This window comes from Perna viridis, chromosome 8, assembly GCF_037379345.1.
Source record: "Perna viridis isolate PV_CMFRI_1.1 ecotype Kerala chromosome 8, ASM3737934v1, whole genome shotgun sequence".
In the NCBI taxonomy this organism is placed as follows: domain Eukaryota; kingdom Metazoa; phylum Mollusca; class Bivalvia; order Mytilida; family Mytilidae; genus Perna; species Perna viridis.
This window is the reverse complement of record NC_142452.1, coordinates 47271388-47287939: the sequence shown is the minus strand read 5'-3', so window position 1 is coordinate 47287939 and position 16552 is coordinate 47271388. Positions and strand designations below refer to the sequence as shown.

Genomic DNA, 16552 nt, shown 5'->3' with positions numbered 1-16552 from the left:
ACAATTTTTCATGATGCTGCATGAAACTAGCTAACTTCAGAGCTAGAAAAAAAACTAAACGAATAGAATTGTTTTCTGACTCAAGTCATGATTTAAGGAATACAGTAAAAAACTATCTTTTCCTGGTTAATAAATTCCCAAATAATGCATCATACCGTCAAAGGTATTACTCTTATCTTTCTAAGTACATGAGAAGTTGTAAAAGTGAATACAAAAAATAAAAGACAAAAATTGGCCAGGATTTATACTCTAACATGGATAATGATCCAAAAACATATTGGTAATTGATAAACAAAAAAAAGTGTCGTGCAAAGAATGAACATGACGAAATTTATGATAAACAAGAATTTATTGATTTCTTATCGATGTCAATAAACATTCTGACAATAATCCCAATAATAACTTCCATGCTTCAATATCAAATAAGTTAACTAATATAATCAAAACCTTAAATAATCAAAAACCATATGATGAAAATTTATATGAAGACCCATTCAGTTAAGATGAAATAATGAAAGCAGTAAAAAGTCGACAGCTAGTGATCTCATATCAAACGAAATTATAAAATATGGAAAAAATCATCTTATTGAGCATGTATCAAAAATATTTAACATGATTTTTAAAAATTGTGAGTATCCAAAAATATGTAATGAAAGCTACATTTCACTCATCCATAAGAAATGGGACAAATCCAATCCATCAAATTACAGAGGAATTTCTCTGACATCCAATCTAAGTAAACTTCTTAACGAAATTTAATTGGCCAGAATAATGACATTTATTAATACTAAAAAAATAATTAATAACAATTAAATTGGATTCAAAGAAAAATCAAGAACAACGGATTATCATTTTACATTAAAAACAATTGTTGAAAAACATAAATCAAATAATAAAAAAGTATATGCAGTTTCATAGACTCAAGAAAGGCCTTCGATACAGTTTGGTGAGAAGGCCTGTTTTATAAATTATGGAAAAATAACTTCCCTTCTCAAAAAAAATAAAATTATTCTCTCAACATATCAAGAACATTCTTGTAGATTGAAGTTCAAAAAAGGTTTAAGTAGGAAATTTGTGTCAAAATGTGGAGTCAAGCAAGGAGATGTTTTTAATCCTATTCTTTTTAATTTATATATATATGATTTAATTTCAAATCTTAATGAAGGCGAGGTTGATCCTGTCATTTTCGGAAATATCTCAATTAACTCACTACTATACAGAGATGACATTATATTATTATCTAGTACTCACACTGGTCTTCAAAACTCATTGAATATTTTGCAGAATTTTTGTGAAGCATGGAGATCAACCAACAAAAATCTAAAATTATGATATTCAATTCAAATAGAAAAACTCATCTCTACATTTTAAAACTTAATGATAACACTTTAGAAACTGTAAAAACATATTGCTATCTCGGTTTAACAATTAAATATACAGGCAATTTCAACATCCCTTCTCAGATATTAATGGAGAAAGGTCGCAATGCATGATTTAAGATTAAAAACTCTATAGGATTGAATAATGCATGTTCTATGCTAGAAAAACTATTTGATATGCTTAAAATCCCGCTTATTCTATATGGCTGTGAAATTTGGGGAACCAATTGTAATTTCAAAAATAGTGAACCATTTGAACATCTCCACTTAAAATTTATAGAAGAAATCCTGGGTGTTCACAGCAAGGCAACAAATTCTGCATGCTTAGCAGAACTAAAAACACAACCTCTCACAGTCAAAATTATTGTTCAAGTTATTAAATTCTGGGAACACATTATTAAGGCCAATAACACCCTTGTAAATGAATGGTATAAAAATATTCCACAAAATAATAAATGGTTAACAACAGTTCACAATCGGATAAAAGAACTTGGTTTTAATTACATTTTAACTGGTAAACATCTACTTAATTAATAAATTACTTAACATAATATAAAACATATAAAGCAAAGAATCATTGATCAAAGTATTCGAAATCCAATCTGTACATTGAGAGATAATAAGAAACTTCTGTTTTTTATAATAAAATCTATAAGGTTTACAAAAAACCATCTTATGTTGATACATGTAAATACAAATCAGACAGATATATAATTTGCAAATACCGAATCAGTGCCCACTCTCTTTCAATAGAGAGAGGACGATACAAAAACATTCCAGCTAATGAACGCATTTGCAAATCATGTCAAATTAAATCATATTGAAGATGAAACCCATTTCTTCATACACTGTCCCGCCTACATTAACTATATAAATGATTTAGTAACTACAATTTTAAAAATATAGAAACCACTTCAACCCACTAACAGAAAACAACACAAGTTTGATTATTAACTCTAACTCACTCCCAATACTCAATGCAACAATTGATTATATCAACAACTGCCAAGCTTTCATTCAAAGTATAACATTATAATTTTCTGGTTGGTCACCGTCGTCCACAACATTATACATGTAAATGATAGCAATGTTTTGTTTATACAAATGTATGTGCATTATGTTATTATGTTATTGTGTCATGACGATTTAATGAAAATGTGTTTGAACAATACATAATTTAAATTTGAATTTATGTTAAGAATGTAAGAAAAAACAGACTATGAAATAGTCTAATATGCTCAATAAGATCTTTATTGTGCAAGCTTTGACTTACAGCGAAGAAGTCTTCATTCTTTCTCCTACAGGCATTGTGTTTTTAACTAACATTTAGATACCAGTATCTACTAACATTAAAGGTTTTAGAGTGATCAATCTCACAAATTGTTACACTTATGGTGAGCATGCTACCACTGAAGCGGTCCTACATGCATGGTTTGGATTGCTTAGATATTTGGTATATAAATGTATAATAGGCTTCAAAATGTAACAAGAAATCTAGCTTAATGTAGGGGTTTCTTTAAAAGTAAGTTGACTTCCAGTAAGTAAAACGTCCTACTATTTTAGGATCTCCTATTTTTTTGAAGGCATACATATAAGTAATTGCATATCAAACTTGGCATCAGTCATTGTTTTATTGTACATATTAGCGTATGGGAACAATGATTTTACAAACTGAATGTTATAAAACTTTTTTTTTTCTTGATTAATCTCTGTAAAGATTTGGTTTCTGAAAAATACTATTACTTACTCAAATCTAATCTTTCTAAATCTTTTAGAACAAACGTTGGATTGACAAAAAGTGAAAATTATTACAAAATGGTTGCCTTTGGATGCGGTAATAGACTAAATCGATATAGCTTTTAATACATGAACTTTAAATTCTGTAGTATATAATTCATAATTATGATGATTTTCATTTCATGAACTGAACTTCTTTCTTGTTGTACATGTTTGTGTATTGTGTTTGTCTTACATGTTTTCCCTTTCAAAATAATAAAAATACAAAAAAACAACGTTGGATTGATGGTACTGAAGTAAATGCTGGCTTTGAAATAGCATCAGGAATCATTTCAATGTCATATGCCGTCCCCACAAGAAAACAAAATTTTGATGCAGGTCTGTTTGAGTCAGTTGACGAAGATACTTTAATTTTATGTTAAAAATTCGCAAATTCAAGACATTGGACACTTGGTTATTTTGACCCTCATTTGAGTATAATTTTAATCATGAGATTCTTCATGCTTTTTTTTTATTTTGAACGTCGTTGCAAGTAAGTTTAAACATGCATGAACGCCAGTCAACTTGAAAACCAATATGGCAGCCGTGTAGTTCGAAAAAGTGTGCCAAGAAATTGCATCATCTAATGCCTCACAGGCTACTTCGGAAGTTGATCTGTCTTCATTTGATTTGAGGCGGCGTAATGTCTGTTCTGGTTATTTGGACCTTGACACTTTTCTCTTTCAATATCTTTATTCAAATTATGAAACTGTATAGCTGCCTTGGGAAAGCCCACTCTTTTTAAATATCTGTGAACAGAAGATATTAATTACATTATTTATGGATACTTGATTGATTGTAGTCAATCTGAGGATTTAATACATTTGCCGTGCCTCATCTTTGCATACTTCTATACCTGATATGTTGATATAAGATCATACTTACTTCTTACAACCGGTCCACCTGCAAAACCGAGACAGATCACCGTGAGGGTTCGTAATCCAAATTTCAAAATCAGACTCCTAAAATGCATGAAAAACCTCAACGATTCACATGATTTCTCTAATGTTTACACCCATGAAGACCTTACGCGTATGCGCAATCGAATGTATGGCCATGTTAGACAACTAGCAAAGGATAGCAAAGTCAAAGGTCACTGGACGAGAAACGGAAAAATTTACGTGAAAGACTTGTCCGACCAAGTGCACACAGTTAGAAGGGTGCATGATATTAACTCCATGGCAGCGGTTATTGTCATTCGTTATCCAGTTGTTACCACCGAAAATTTGTTTGATTAAGAGTTTTGACAAGATAAACCGAGAACTACATGTACTATGTTAATATGTCACTTAATTTTCAAACTTTTCAATCTCCGTTTTACTTCGTGTTGAACATCATATTCAAAACTTAATTGAGTTTGATCACATCATACCTGTACAATATTTATCATCGTGCTGCACCCTGATACGCACTCTTTTACTTGCTCACATTAAAACATTTCCTTAGTTATACACGTATCGAGGAACACGTTCCAGTAGTAATTATAAACACTACGCTTCAAGGTATTTCATTCATAAAACCAACTCAAGCTGTACTTGTTAGGCATGCGCAGTGATTCAAATCTTAATTTATTAGGATTTATGAATTACCTGATTTAAATAATGAAATTATAATTGCGCCTCCACCTGTCGAGTAATTGTACTTATATTAGTAAATTTTTCATAGAAACTACGTCACGGGCTCTCATTGCTGTTGAGTTTAAATGACATAATGTTACTTATTTATTTTTCAAATTATTATTACAAAAATACTTTTTAACTTACAAAGTCTATTTTTGTATTGTAATGTCTTGGGCAACAGTATACATGTATATATACAATTACATATACAGATTTACTCTAACTATTTAGCACTTACGAACATTAAAACTTTCTTTCACAAATAAGCTACCGATAGTCGAATATTTCTTTGTCTTTCAATAATGAAAAATAAAAAAAATAAAAAATCATCTAGAATTTTATGAATGAACTACAAGGTCTAATACATGAAATACAATATCTCGTTCAAACAATTCAAAATCAATATTTTCATAAAGTGAAGACCCATGTTTTGAATTTTTGCTTTTTGGGTTCTTTTTCTTACACGTGCAACAAAACTAAGTTGACCTATGTCTTTTTTTTTTTTTTTTTTTGGTAACTTTATTTGTTAAACCGTTGCTTATTGAAAACTTGTTTGATCATTACATATTATGGTTTTAATTTTTTCCCTGTTGATGCGTTATGTAAATTCTAAATATGATTTAATTTATGTATTAGTTGTTTTCATACTGCTTCTGTTCCACCTCTTACTTTTAACAATGTACACGTTTCTCCTTGTACTAAGTTTTGTTCTCTCTCTTTATCAATCTATACCGTACTTTTGCACTTCTCTCTAAAACATGCTCACATTGCATATCCTTCTCAATCACATCACATTACTCACTGAAGAGATTTACGTAGTACTATTTTTTTTATTTTTGTAACGATCTCTCTTGACAAGCTTAATTTCCCAACCAAAACTTCTCTTAAATGGCCATGATGATGGATGATATAGCTACACATAGAGAGAGAATCGGACTGTTTTACTGATTATCGCGTAAAAGGAAATCTAAAAAATGTCTCTCCTTGTTCGATATTAAGTTCATTTGTTTATTTATCACTTATGGATTAGCCTCTGTCCCGCCGATACGTCTTCTAAGCATAGTTCATTTCGATCATGGGCTAAATCGGAAACTAAATACAAAAGCAAGTACCAAGATAATGAGGAAAAATATATCAAGTTACACACACTCTGTTCCAGACTTCCAAATAAAAAAGTTTTCTACTACATGTGTGCTTGCATTGTATTGATAATTGCTGGCGTTGAACCTAATCCTGGGCCCTCGTCTACATCCAGTTGTAGCACAGAACCATTAAATACATGCTCCACCGCTTCCTCCTTCTTAAACCTACGTTATTCGCAAGCCGAATAATTCTTTCTGTTTTCTTCACTTAAACGTGCAAACCATTAAACCAAAACTTGGGCAAATATCAATTAAATATAACGACTTCGATATCCTCTCATTTTACTGGTTAAAACAGACTGTACCTGATAATGAAATATCGATAACAGGATACCAGGTATTCTGCAAAGATAGACTAGTTTGTTTGGGTGGGGATGTTGTTGTGTATGTAAGATCCAATATCGACTGTATCTGGCGTCCCGACCTTTGTGTTGGTCAATTAGAATGCTTATGGTTAGAAATAAGACTTAAAAAGAAAATCGTGTTATACGTTACATTCTATGTTCCACCATAAAGTAACAATAATACATGGGGAGAAGTCTCTTTAGAATTAGCCCTGAATATTGATAAAGATATTATTGTAACAGGGGATTTTAATATGAATCAACTAATTCTCCAAACACAAAAATTAAAGATCTTCTTCAAATGTTTAGCCTTCAGCAGTTAATCAGTGAAACTACCCATTTTACTGAAAACTCATCACCCCTTATTGACCTTATCATAGTAAATAATCCAATCAACCTGTTGATCACTTCCATTTACCCATTCTTGGAATATTAAATCTCCCAAAATCTAACCCACAACAACCCTTTAAAAGAAAAATCTATCTATATGAACAAGCTGATAATAACCCACTGAGAGATCGTTTCGCTAGAGTAGATTGGGACTCCCTATTTATAAATGAACAAATAGATTCGTCTACTTCAAATATTGCGGATAAAATTATTTCTCTCTGTAACGAGGTTACAACAAACTGCATCATTAGTATAAACAGGAAAGACCCACTTAGGATTAAAAGCGAACCAAGGTTATAGCGGAAATCCAAGAGTAATCAAGGGAACCAAGGTTATAGCGGTAATCAAAAGAATGTAATCCAGGGACAAAGACCAAACATGAAAAACAGACATACATAACAAAGAACATAAAGTAACTAAAATCATACATAAAAAGTAACAAAGGAATGCAATCCAGGGACAAAGACCAGACATGGAAAACAGACATACACAACAAAAAACATAAAGTAACTAAAATCACATATACAAAGTAACAAAAAGCAAATGAGCAACTCGGACTCCACTAAAAACTGGGAGCATGGACCAGGTGCACCTTTAGGGTAAGCGTACCTGCTTTTCTAGAAACTTCTGCTGTTTTCTGTTGTCTTTCTTTTAATGTTTGCATGTAATGGTAATCAGTCTAATAAGTTTACCCATTTTGGTCCTTGACTGGTAATAAAATGGCCTTTTGTAGCTATTTGTAAGTTCTTCTTGTGTGCTTGCTTTGACAGGGAGAGAATTGAAAATGTGTTTATTTGACTAGAATTACATTAGCAGGTTGAGAACAAGTTCCAGAAATCAGGTTATCCCCACCCCACCCCAATTTTAGACATAACTTCGCCCCTAAAAATACCATACTGGTTTCAGTGTCTCTCCCCCTATACTTAGTCTAATTGTGAGGCTCTGTCTAAAATAAGGGCCCTACAAATGTATTTATTATGTTGTACTGATCTAACTGATAAGCAAGACATTTTGTTTCTTACCTGCCCCAAGCTGCTTTGTGCTTATTCTGAAACTTGACATCCCCTTGGAGCTTTTGTTGTCTATGTGCGTTGCAAACATTTTCTACAAGACGGCAGGTTGTCTAGAAGTGTGTCCCATTTAATCAATCTTCCAATCGCCCACGTCTATCTAGGCAGACGACCGAGTCAGTCATGTTGTTGTGTTGTTGTTATGTACTGCAGTATTTATTTCCAAATTGTAAAATAACATGCATACTTTTCAGAGAAAAAAATGTTTACACTTTATTTTTATTCAAAATATACAATTTCAAAGTATTTCATATAATTATAAAATATTGAATAAAAATTAAGTATACTTTCGTTTACTTTACGAAAATTACCGAGGTCAAAATAAATAAGACACCTCGGTAAACCTCGGAAAATTGACGTTTTTCCTATGGATCAAATACCTAAACTTCAACATGAACTCAAGTAATAAATATTTGGGCTTTTCAAAGTCAAGCTAAGTGGAAAAATTGCCACCACTACCCATGGTAAAAAAATGCCTCAAGATGAACCCAGATGTCTATTTTTAGCAAACAAACGGTACACAATACACATGATGGGTACAATTATTCAACATATCTTCTTTTTTCAGGTGCGTATTTTTCAGTTTTAATGTGACAATAATGAGTTTAAATAAAAAGGGAAATTTTCAGAATTTCATATTTTCTTCAATTTCACAAATAATTGGCAATTTCTTTCAAATACCGTTCTTCAAACAAGTTTTTGTATATTTAAATACAATTATAGAGTGTCTTTGTTTTCTAAGGAGCTCAAGTTATAAACATCTTAATTTTCCAAATACAAATAGGTGGAAAATTGACTACCCTACCCATGATAAAAAAATGGCTCAACATGAACTAATTATGTTAATTTTTGGCATATAAACGGTACACAATAGACATATTGGGTACTATTGTTTTAATACAAATGTGTTCAACATACTTGCTCATTTCCGGTGCGTATTTTTCAGTTTCAACATTACAATAATGAGTTTTTCATAAAAAGGGGGATTTTGCGATTTTCATATTTCTTCTTTTTTTTTCAAGTACCCTACTTTAAACAGACTTTTGCATATACAAACACATCTATGTAGCATCTAAGGTTTCTAATGATCCAAACCATTGCATACTTTGATGTATTCCAAGCCGTAAAGGCGAAAGAATGGTACTACATACCCACTAAAATTTCCGTGAAAAACCCAGCATTCGTATGTGGTATATTAGCATTTTGTAAATGGTGTTAGATATATGTATACCAATCATTTATCGTAGTTGCTTTTTTAAAACTTTATATGTATGAAATTAATGATAGTAAACAAAATCAAATCATGTAAAAACTGATATTTTAAACCAAAAAATTATACAATTCACGTGCTAAAATGCGTTATAATCTGTTTATTCTAACATTGCCCTTTTTGTAATATTCCGTCGTCTTAGGGGCAATAGAAGTCTAATTTCGCTTGACAATGTGATTGATATTAGAAGATTTTCATAATAAATGCAATACAGATATTGCATACAGTTCAGGCTTTCTATAAACGATGATATACATTTAGTCATGCATTGTCTTGGCTCATAAGACAGGTAAGATGCTACATAAATGTGTTTGAATATACAAACGTTTGCTTGAAGTAGGGTACTTGAAAAACATTGCCCAATATGGGCGAAATGGAAGAAAATATTAAAATCCGAAAATTCTCAATTTTATGATTTCATTATTGTCAGTTTGAAACTGAAAGAATTCGCCTGAAATGAGACGATATGTTGACTACATCGATATGTAAAACAATAGTACCATACAGGTCTTTTTTTACATGGATTATGTGCTAAAAATAACATTTTGAATCTAATTAAGGTATTCTTTTCATGGGTGGGATGGCAATTCTTTTTGGAATTGGAAAAGATCAAATATTTATTACTTGGGCTTGTTAGAAAATTAAGACAAGCTAAGTTAAGCTAAGAAACTATATAATTGTATTTGAACATACGAAAGCTTATTTGAAGTACGGTACTTGAAAAGAATGCCAATTATAGGTTAAATATAAACAAACAGGAAATTCTGGAAATTCCCCTTTTTATGAAAAGCTCAAAATTGTCACATTGAAACTAAAAAATACGCCCCTGATATGACAAGATATTTTAAATACATTGATAATTAATACAATAGTACCCATCACGTCTAATGTACATCGTTTGTACATTAATTATTAACATTTGGGTTCATGTATTTTTCATGGGTAGGGGTGGCAATTTTTTACCTAACTTGACTTAGGCTCATTTTGAAGACAAGTCCCTATTTCAATGTACTGTACTGCACAAAAAGATTGATTGAATACGGTAATCTGAATAAAAGGAAAAAAAAAGAATTATACAGAAGAAATTATGAAATTCTGAAAATTCCATTTTTACGATTTTATAGTAATTATTACCCCAAAAAGAAAATCGAAGCGCCTTTATTGATCAGATATATTGAAAACATCATTATCTTAAATATGAATACCTAACATATTAGTTGTGCGGTGTTGGTAGGCTGTAAATGAAAAATTGTTTGAACAGAGGACAGTTTTTTAAGGGTAGGGGTAATAGAGTTAACTTTTATTGAAAATCCGTTCTTTCAAACTTGCTTTTCGTGGTTTATTTATGTAGACAATTAAATTATCCATCGAATGATACAGAATTTTAGGCGTTTTAAGTGAGCAATAAATTAAGTGATCCCATTTTTCGCATTTTTTTTTATAAATTTTGACTACAAAAATCGTCAAAATTCACCAAAAAGAACCCTGGAGGTATAAATTGTGATAATACTAATAACAAATAAGCCATTTTTACTGGAGCATAAATACTACAGGGGTTTTGACGTTGAAAAATATGTCAATTTAAGTGATTTATCGGCGGGGAAGGATTACATTTTTCGGTAGATGAGTAGGCGGGGGTGCACGGAGAGTTTTCTCGGCCCCAATAATAGATTTAAATAGGAGCTATGTCACTTTGTCTAAATAAAGCGATATCACAAAACAATAAAAGGTAAGTCACTCGAAAAACAGTTTCCAAAAATAAAATAGGAGATATGCCATTAGAAAAACAGATACAATGAAATAAGAGCTGGGTTTTTAGATATCCAGATATCTAAAACTAAATAAATGGTATTTCGCTATATAAACATATATCAATAATAAAATAGGAGCTGTGTCTTTAGATATAAAGATATCTAAAAGAAATAGGAGCTATGTCCTTCTATAAACAGTTATTTTCACTTTGCAAGAGTTATTGCTCTTGATTTGGATTGATTTGTATGATTAGTGGGAGATGAATGTAAGATTGTCTAAAAAATGCAGAACTGAATACAAACAATTATTATTGTTCTGTAAACTTAAAAATCGTTATTTGTACAGTACATTTTGATACTCCATTCATCATTTTACCATTGGTAATGTCTGAGTTTTATGTGGACTTGTACTTGAAAGAATAATCAAGGGAAATAAGGTTATAGCGGTAATCAAAAGAATGTAATCCAGGGACAAAGACCAGACATGGAAAACAGACATACACAACAAAGAACATAAAGTAACTATATATACAAAGTAACAAAAGCAAATGAGCAACTTGGACTCCACTAAAACATATGTAAACATACATTATATTTTTTTTCTTTTTGTGATTCTATAGTGTCTTACCTTCTGGAAGTAGCAGCATACCAAAAAATAAGACAATATTCAATATTATCGTCCTCATACTGTTCTTTTAACAAGATACTCTGAATGTCAGTTCGGAGGAAATGTCCTATCAAACATATACAAAGTTAAAATATCCTGCACATATCCTGCATTTCTGAAGGAAGGTATCTGATAATAATTTCTACGTGTATTTACACATATCGATATAGTTGTATTGTCATTTAATGAATTAAAGTATTGTCTACGAGACAAGTAGGAAGTCGAATTCTCTTTCGATTTTGTAATATTTTGCTTATACACTTATGTACTTCCTTTTTTTATGAGAACGATACAATAATTTTAATGTAAGTTTCTCGTCAAGGAAAAAAAAAACATTTTATCGGGGATAGACAAAGTAATGTTTTGCAGATAAAATGGGAACTTAAAAACCAATCTCTTGACCTAATCTTAGGATCGATGGAAACTGAAAATGAAAACCAAAGTAAACAACGAACACAATAACACCTCCTTCAATATCGACAACTTTCATTTCAAATGTGACTACATCCCTTGAGTACCCACGTGTGGCGTTTTCATTTTACGTTATGCCAGAGCTTGCCGAAACTACGACAACTTTTTGTATCACGATAGACTTTATACAAAAAGACTCTTTCAACTGGGTTAAAATGCTGCAGGATTAACTTCATCCCTACAAAATATTTTAAGTCGTCATCACAAACTCGTGGATCGTCATTATGTATCCATCTGCACCATGACAAACTATTTGTTCCTCGTGTCATATATTTCTTTTCTTCTTTTTTTTCCACGCACGTGATATTTTAAGAGTAACTCGACGGAATTGTGTAATATTTCCATTTTACGATTTCTGTCAAACAAGATATACAACAATTAACAAGAAATAACCCAAATAAAACGTACAAAGAAAGAAAAGTAAATTAGCAACTCGGACTCTACTAAGAATCGAGAGCACAGACCAGGTACACCTGTTGGGTAGGCGTCCTCTGCTTTTCTGGAAAAGATGACACGATAAAAGTCATCATGCATCATGCAAAATAATATGCCTTATAAAAGCTGTAAAATCAATTTCATCGAGCATCACCTAGAAAATTATTAAGTCGTACAGTAAGCATAAATCCTATAAGCGAGAAATCTTGAAAAATGGGGAAGGTGATCAAGAAAACCAAGATTCTTGAGGAAATCAAAAGAATGTAATCCAAGGATTACCTGACATGGAAATGGGACACAAACAACAACGAACATAAAATAACCAAAACAATACATACAAAGTAATGGAAATAAATCAGTTACTCGGACTCCACTAACACTGGGAGCATGGACTAAGGTAGGGTAAGCGTTCTTTACAAGTCCACGTGCAAGAGTAATTTTATTTTTAATCTAAGAATTCCCTCAAATGAAAGTTGACAGAAAAGTGTAACAGACGGACGAACTTTGTAATTGCAATTTATCTCCAACTCATGGTAAAAATAAAATACTAATACGTGGTGAAAAAAAGGAGGTTCGGTCTTACGACTTCAGTAATGGCCGACTGACATTAGTTGAGAAGAGAATAACCAAACTGTCAAAATCAGCTAAGAACTAATGAGCTTGAACTTTGTGGAAAAATGTGTTTAGTTTACGATAAAAAAAATAATTGTAAAGAGTTGAAGATTCTAAGAAGTTAAAAAGGGATAAATATATATATATATACATATAGTTATAAACTGCCACTGGCTTAGTTGTTCATGAGTTATCATCAGTCATTTTTATTTCTTCTTTCGTCCAAGATTGTGTTTAATGTTAATTTTTGTAAGAGCTGGATTTAAACAGCTCAGCGATTTGAGACATTTCTCGAATTCTTTTCCAGGTACACAGAAAATGATGTTTACTCCTTGTTAGTTCATTAGAATATATTTGTTTGTTTTGTTTTTGTTTTTAATTTTCAATGCGTTTGTCTCGGTTTGTACGGCTATTAGAATTATATTAGAATTTGTATTAGAATAAATGTGTGTGTTTTCTTTTTGTTTTTTTTTAATTTTCAGTGCGTTTGTCTCAGTTTGTACAGCTACGTCATTGATGGTTTTGTTTTCGCTTTATGGTCATGTACCTGTCATCTCTTTGTTTTTATATGTTTCATTATTTTGCCTCATCTTCTTTCAAATTGTTTCAATTGTAATGCTTTTTTATCTTCGTATTTGGTTTTTGTTTTGTCGATATGCTTTTGTTAATTGTTGGTTTTGAGTTTGTTTGATATATTTGTTTTGGGGTGATTTGTTTTTGTTTTGTTTTTGTTTTGTTTTTTTTCTTTTGGTGAGTGTGTTTTGTTTTGTTTTTCCATTTTACACTTTTTATTATCCTGTCTTTGTTTTTATCTTTGATATTTTGTTGTTTTTTTTTCCTTTCTATAATCATTTTATTTCATTTTTTTTTGTTAACTTTAATCAATTTTTCTCCGCATGTTTTTGTACCCTTATTTATTCCTTTTGTGAAAATATTTTGAATCTTCTTTTTGTCCATCCGTTTTTTTTTCTCTTTTCTCCTTTTCATTATTTTTGTCTCCGTGTTATTTTATATCTCCTTGTTCTTGGACCTTTGATTTGATACAAATTTGATGTGTTTTAATTTTTCCTTGTATTTTATCTATATTCCGTTTTCTCAAGGACTTTGAGCAGCTACTAAAATTTATACATAACAATCTTTCTATCTTCTTCCTGGAGTAAAATATCTAGAAAGGGCGTAGCAATTATACCGATTATGAAGGACATATTGGAGTGTATGACAAAGGCACTTATCGAGTATAGATTGATTTCCTGTTTTGACTATTTTTTTTTCTGATTCTTCAGAATAACCTTGGTTCCCTTGATTACTCTTTCAAAAGTTTGTATGGTTTATCTTATTCATTTAAGTTGCAGCCGTTATAAAAAAAATCAGCCAGAAGGTGATACACGCATATCAAAAACCCACAGACTTCAGTTTTATTTCTTGTTCAGAAACAGTGTCTGATCACATAAACAGTCTTAGTTTTTCATTTGGGGTGTGCGCTTATATAGTTTGTACATGAAATTGGTATTTTGCAAGAGTTAACGTTCTTGATTTGGTTAGATTTGGTAGATGTTAGTGGGAGATAAATGTGTGCATATGCATTTCTAAACAGTGCAGATCTGAATGCAGAAATGATTATCGTTATGTGAATGTATAGCATACATGTATGTAGACTGAAAAAGCATCGGTAGTTTGGTGGATTTTTCTACACAATGAATCATTTATCTATTGCCAGTATAAAACTTTTATGTGGACTGGTACTTAAAACATTACAGCAATAGTAGACTCCTTAGTTTAAATAGTTACGTTCGTAACTGCTCATTTAAGTTTAAAGATCATTTCAAGTATTTTTTTTTGTTTTTGTTTTTTGGGGTTTTTTGGAGTTTTTTTGTTTTTTTTTTGTTTTTTGTTTTGTTTTCTTTTGCTTTGCTTTGTTTTTTGTTTTTTGTTTTGTTTTTTGTGTGTTTGTTTCTAAAGCAGTTAGACGACTGTCGGTTATTTCAAAGTCATTTATTTTCAAAAAATGCATAGCATTGACTTAAATACTGATAATGAATATAGAAGGTTTAAATGAAATGGGAGATCTAGTATAATGGACATAAATCTAACGAGTCATTGGTGCGTTTGATGAAATTGAATATGAAACAAACATATCGCTGATTTAAAGAGTTCTTACCCTAGGTCTACCTCCTTGAGTTTATTACATTGACAATCGTAGGCGATAACAGGATGATTATACATGTAAGCTACCTTTAAATGTATTAAAATTGAGGTTAGTTACAGATAAACCATAAATTCAGGCATGCAAATGTTGCCAATGATACATTTATAAAATTACATCCATGTCTACAATTAAAATTCATTTTATGCATCTCGGAATCCAATTCATATACACAACCTAAGAGCAGATCTAGGTGGTTAGCAATCAAACCATTGAAAAATTTATTGAACTTCGTAGAACAATTAAAGATTTTCAAAAGCAAAATTATTTGTTGAAAGGTCTTCCCACTGCTTACCCCTTTCATGGAGATACACATAATTGACACATAACTTATATGTTTATTCTTCTGTAACACTCTGATCTTATTAAAAAAATAAACGTTCTGTGTTCTTTATATTTGGTTTAAGAAAAAATGTAAGAGTTTTTTTTTTTTTCCTTTTTCAAATTGTAGTGATTGCTAAATATATATTATACAACTTTGTATCAACTTATAAGTAGATAATACAAAAACTTTTTTTTATTTCTTTCCCACTTTCTTCCATATTTTTAATCTTGACATGATATTGTAAATTCCCTTACGGTTTTACTCATTATTATGGCTTTAATGATAGACATTTTTTTAAAAGTTGAGGACTACAAAAGCGTTATTGAATTTATCGATGATTTGTCTATACATAGACATAAATTTATGCTATACAAAAGTACGTAAGTTGTAATGTCAAGTGAAAAGTTTTGAAACAAAGTAATTTAAAATTGCATTCAACCATCATCAAAGTCTGAAAGGAATGTATACATTTGCTGATCTTAATATGGTAAATGAATGACACATTGGAACTATATAGCTATAAATTATTTACCCAGATTTGCCGTACCACAAAATTCGAAACCCTAAAATACTGAGGCTTCGATCCTCGTAGGGTTAACATGAGCTCCTTTGACGTACATGTCGAACATTTTGGTGCTGGATTTGGTTTCAAATTGGTTTTGTGTGTTCCTTGTGTACAATTTACCTTTGAAACTTGAACTTTCTAAATATCTGGTTCTGATGATTCCGATAAGAGGTACCATTATTCCTTGAAACTGTGGTACAGGATACCGAATTTGTTATATTTCCATGGTTATTTTATGTTTTTTGTTGTTGGTTGTGTCTATTTTCTCTGTCTGGTCTCTATACCTTGATTATATTCTTTTAATTACTCTAGAATCTTGGATCCCTTGATTACTTGTCCATGATCAATATATTAAAATTTATATTCTTTGGTAAATGGTTAAAAGTATTTTTCATTTCCATTTTCATTTTTGGATTTTCAAATAAAGTATTCATCAAATCTACTCCAAGACCAGTTTTTAAGAAATATTTGTTTGATTATCACAGGAAAAGATCTAACGGAATGTTTTTAATTAAATTGCATGAACGTTAACA

The 16552-nt window shown here is 31.0% G+C and overlaps 1 protein-coding gene and 1 long non-coding RNA gene across 2 annotated transcripts in view; both read right to left on the bottom strand.

Annotated features, from left to right (window-relative positions):
- The window catches only part of LOC148610770 (uncharacterized), a 29915-nt gene extending 18321 nt beyond the window's left edge, over nucleotides 1-11594 (bottom strand). Inside the window, exon 1 of the mRNA XM_088596116.1 lies at nucleotides 11370-11594. Coding sequence (XP_088452242.1) covers nucleotides 11370-11427 — 58 coding nt within the window. The 5' untranslated portion in view covers nucleotides 11428-11594. The remainder of the gene's footprint in view (nucleotides 1-11369) is intronic.
- On the bottom strand, nucleotides 331-5166 carry LOC148610771 (uncharacterized). Its single transcript, XR_015924755.1, has 2 exons — nucleotides 5013-5166; nucleotides 331-3904 (listed from the first exon to the last, which is right to left on the bottom strand). It is a non-coding gene; the product is annotated as an uncharacterized LOC148610771 (long non-coding RNA).
- Nucleotides 11595-16552: the final 4958 nt, after the last annotated feature.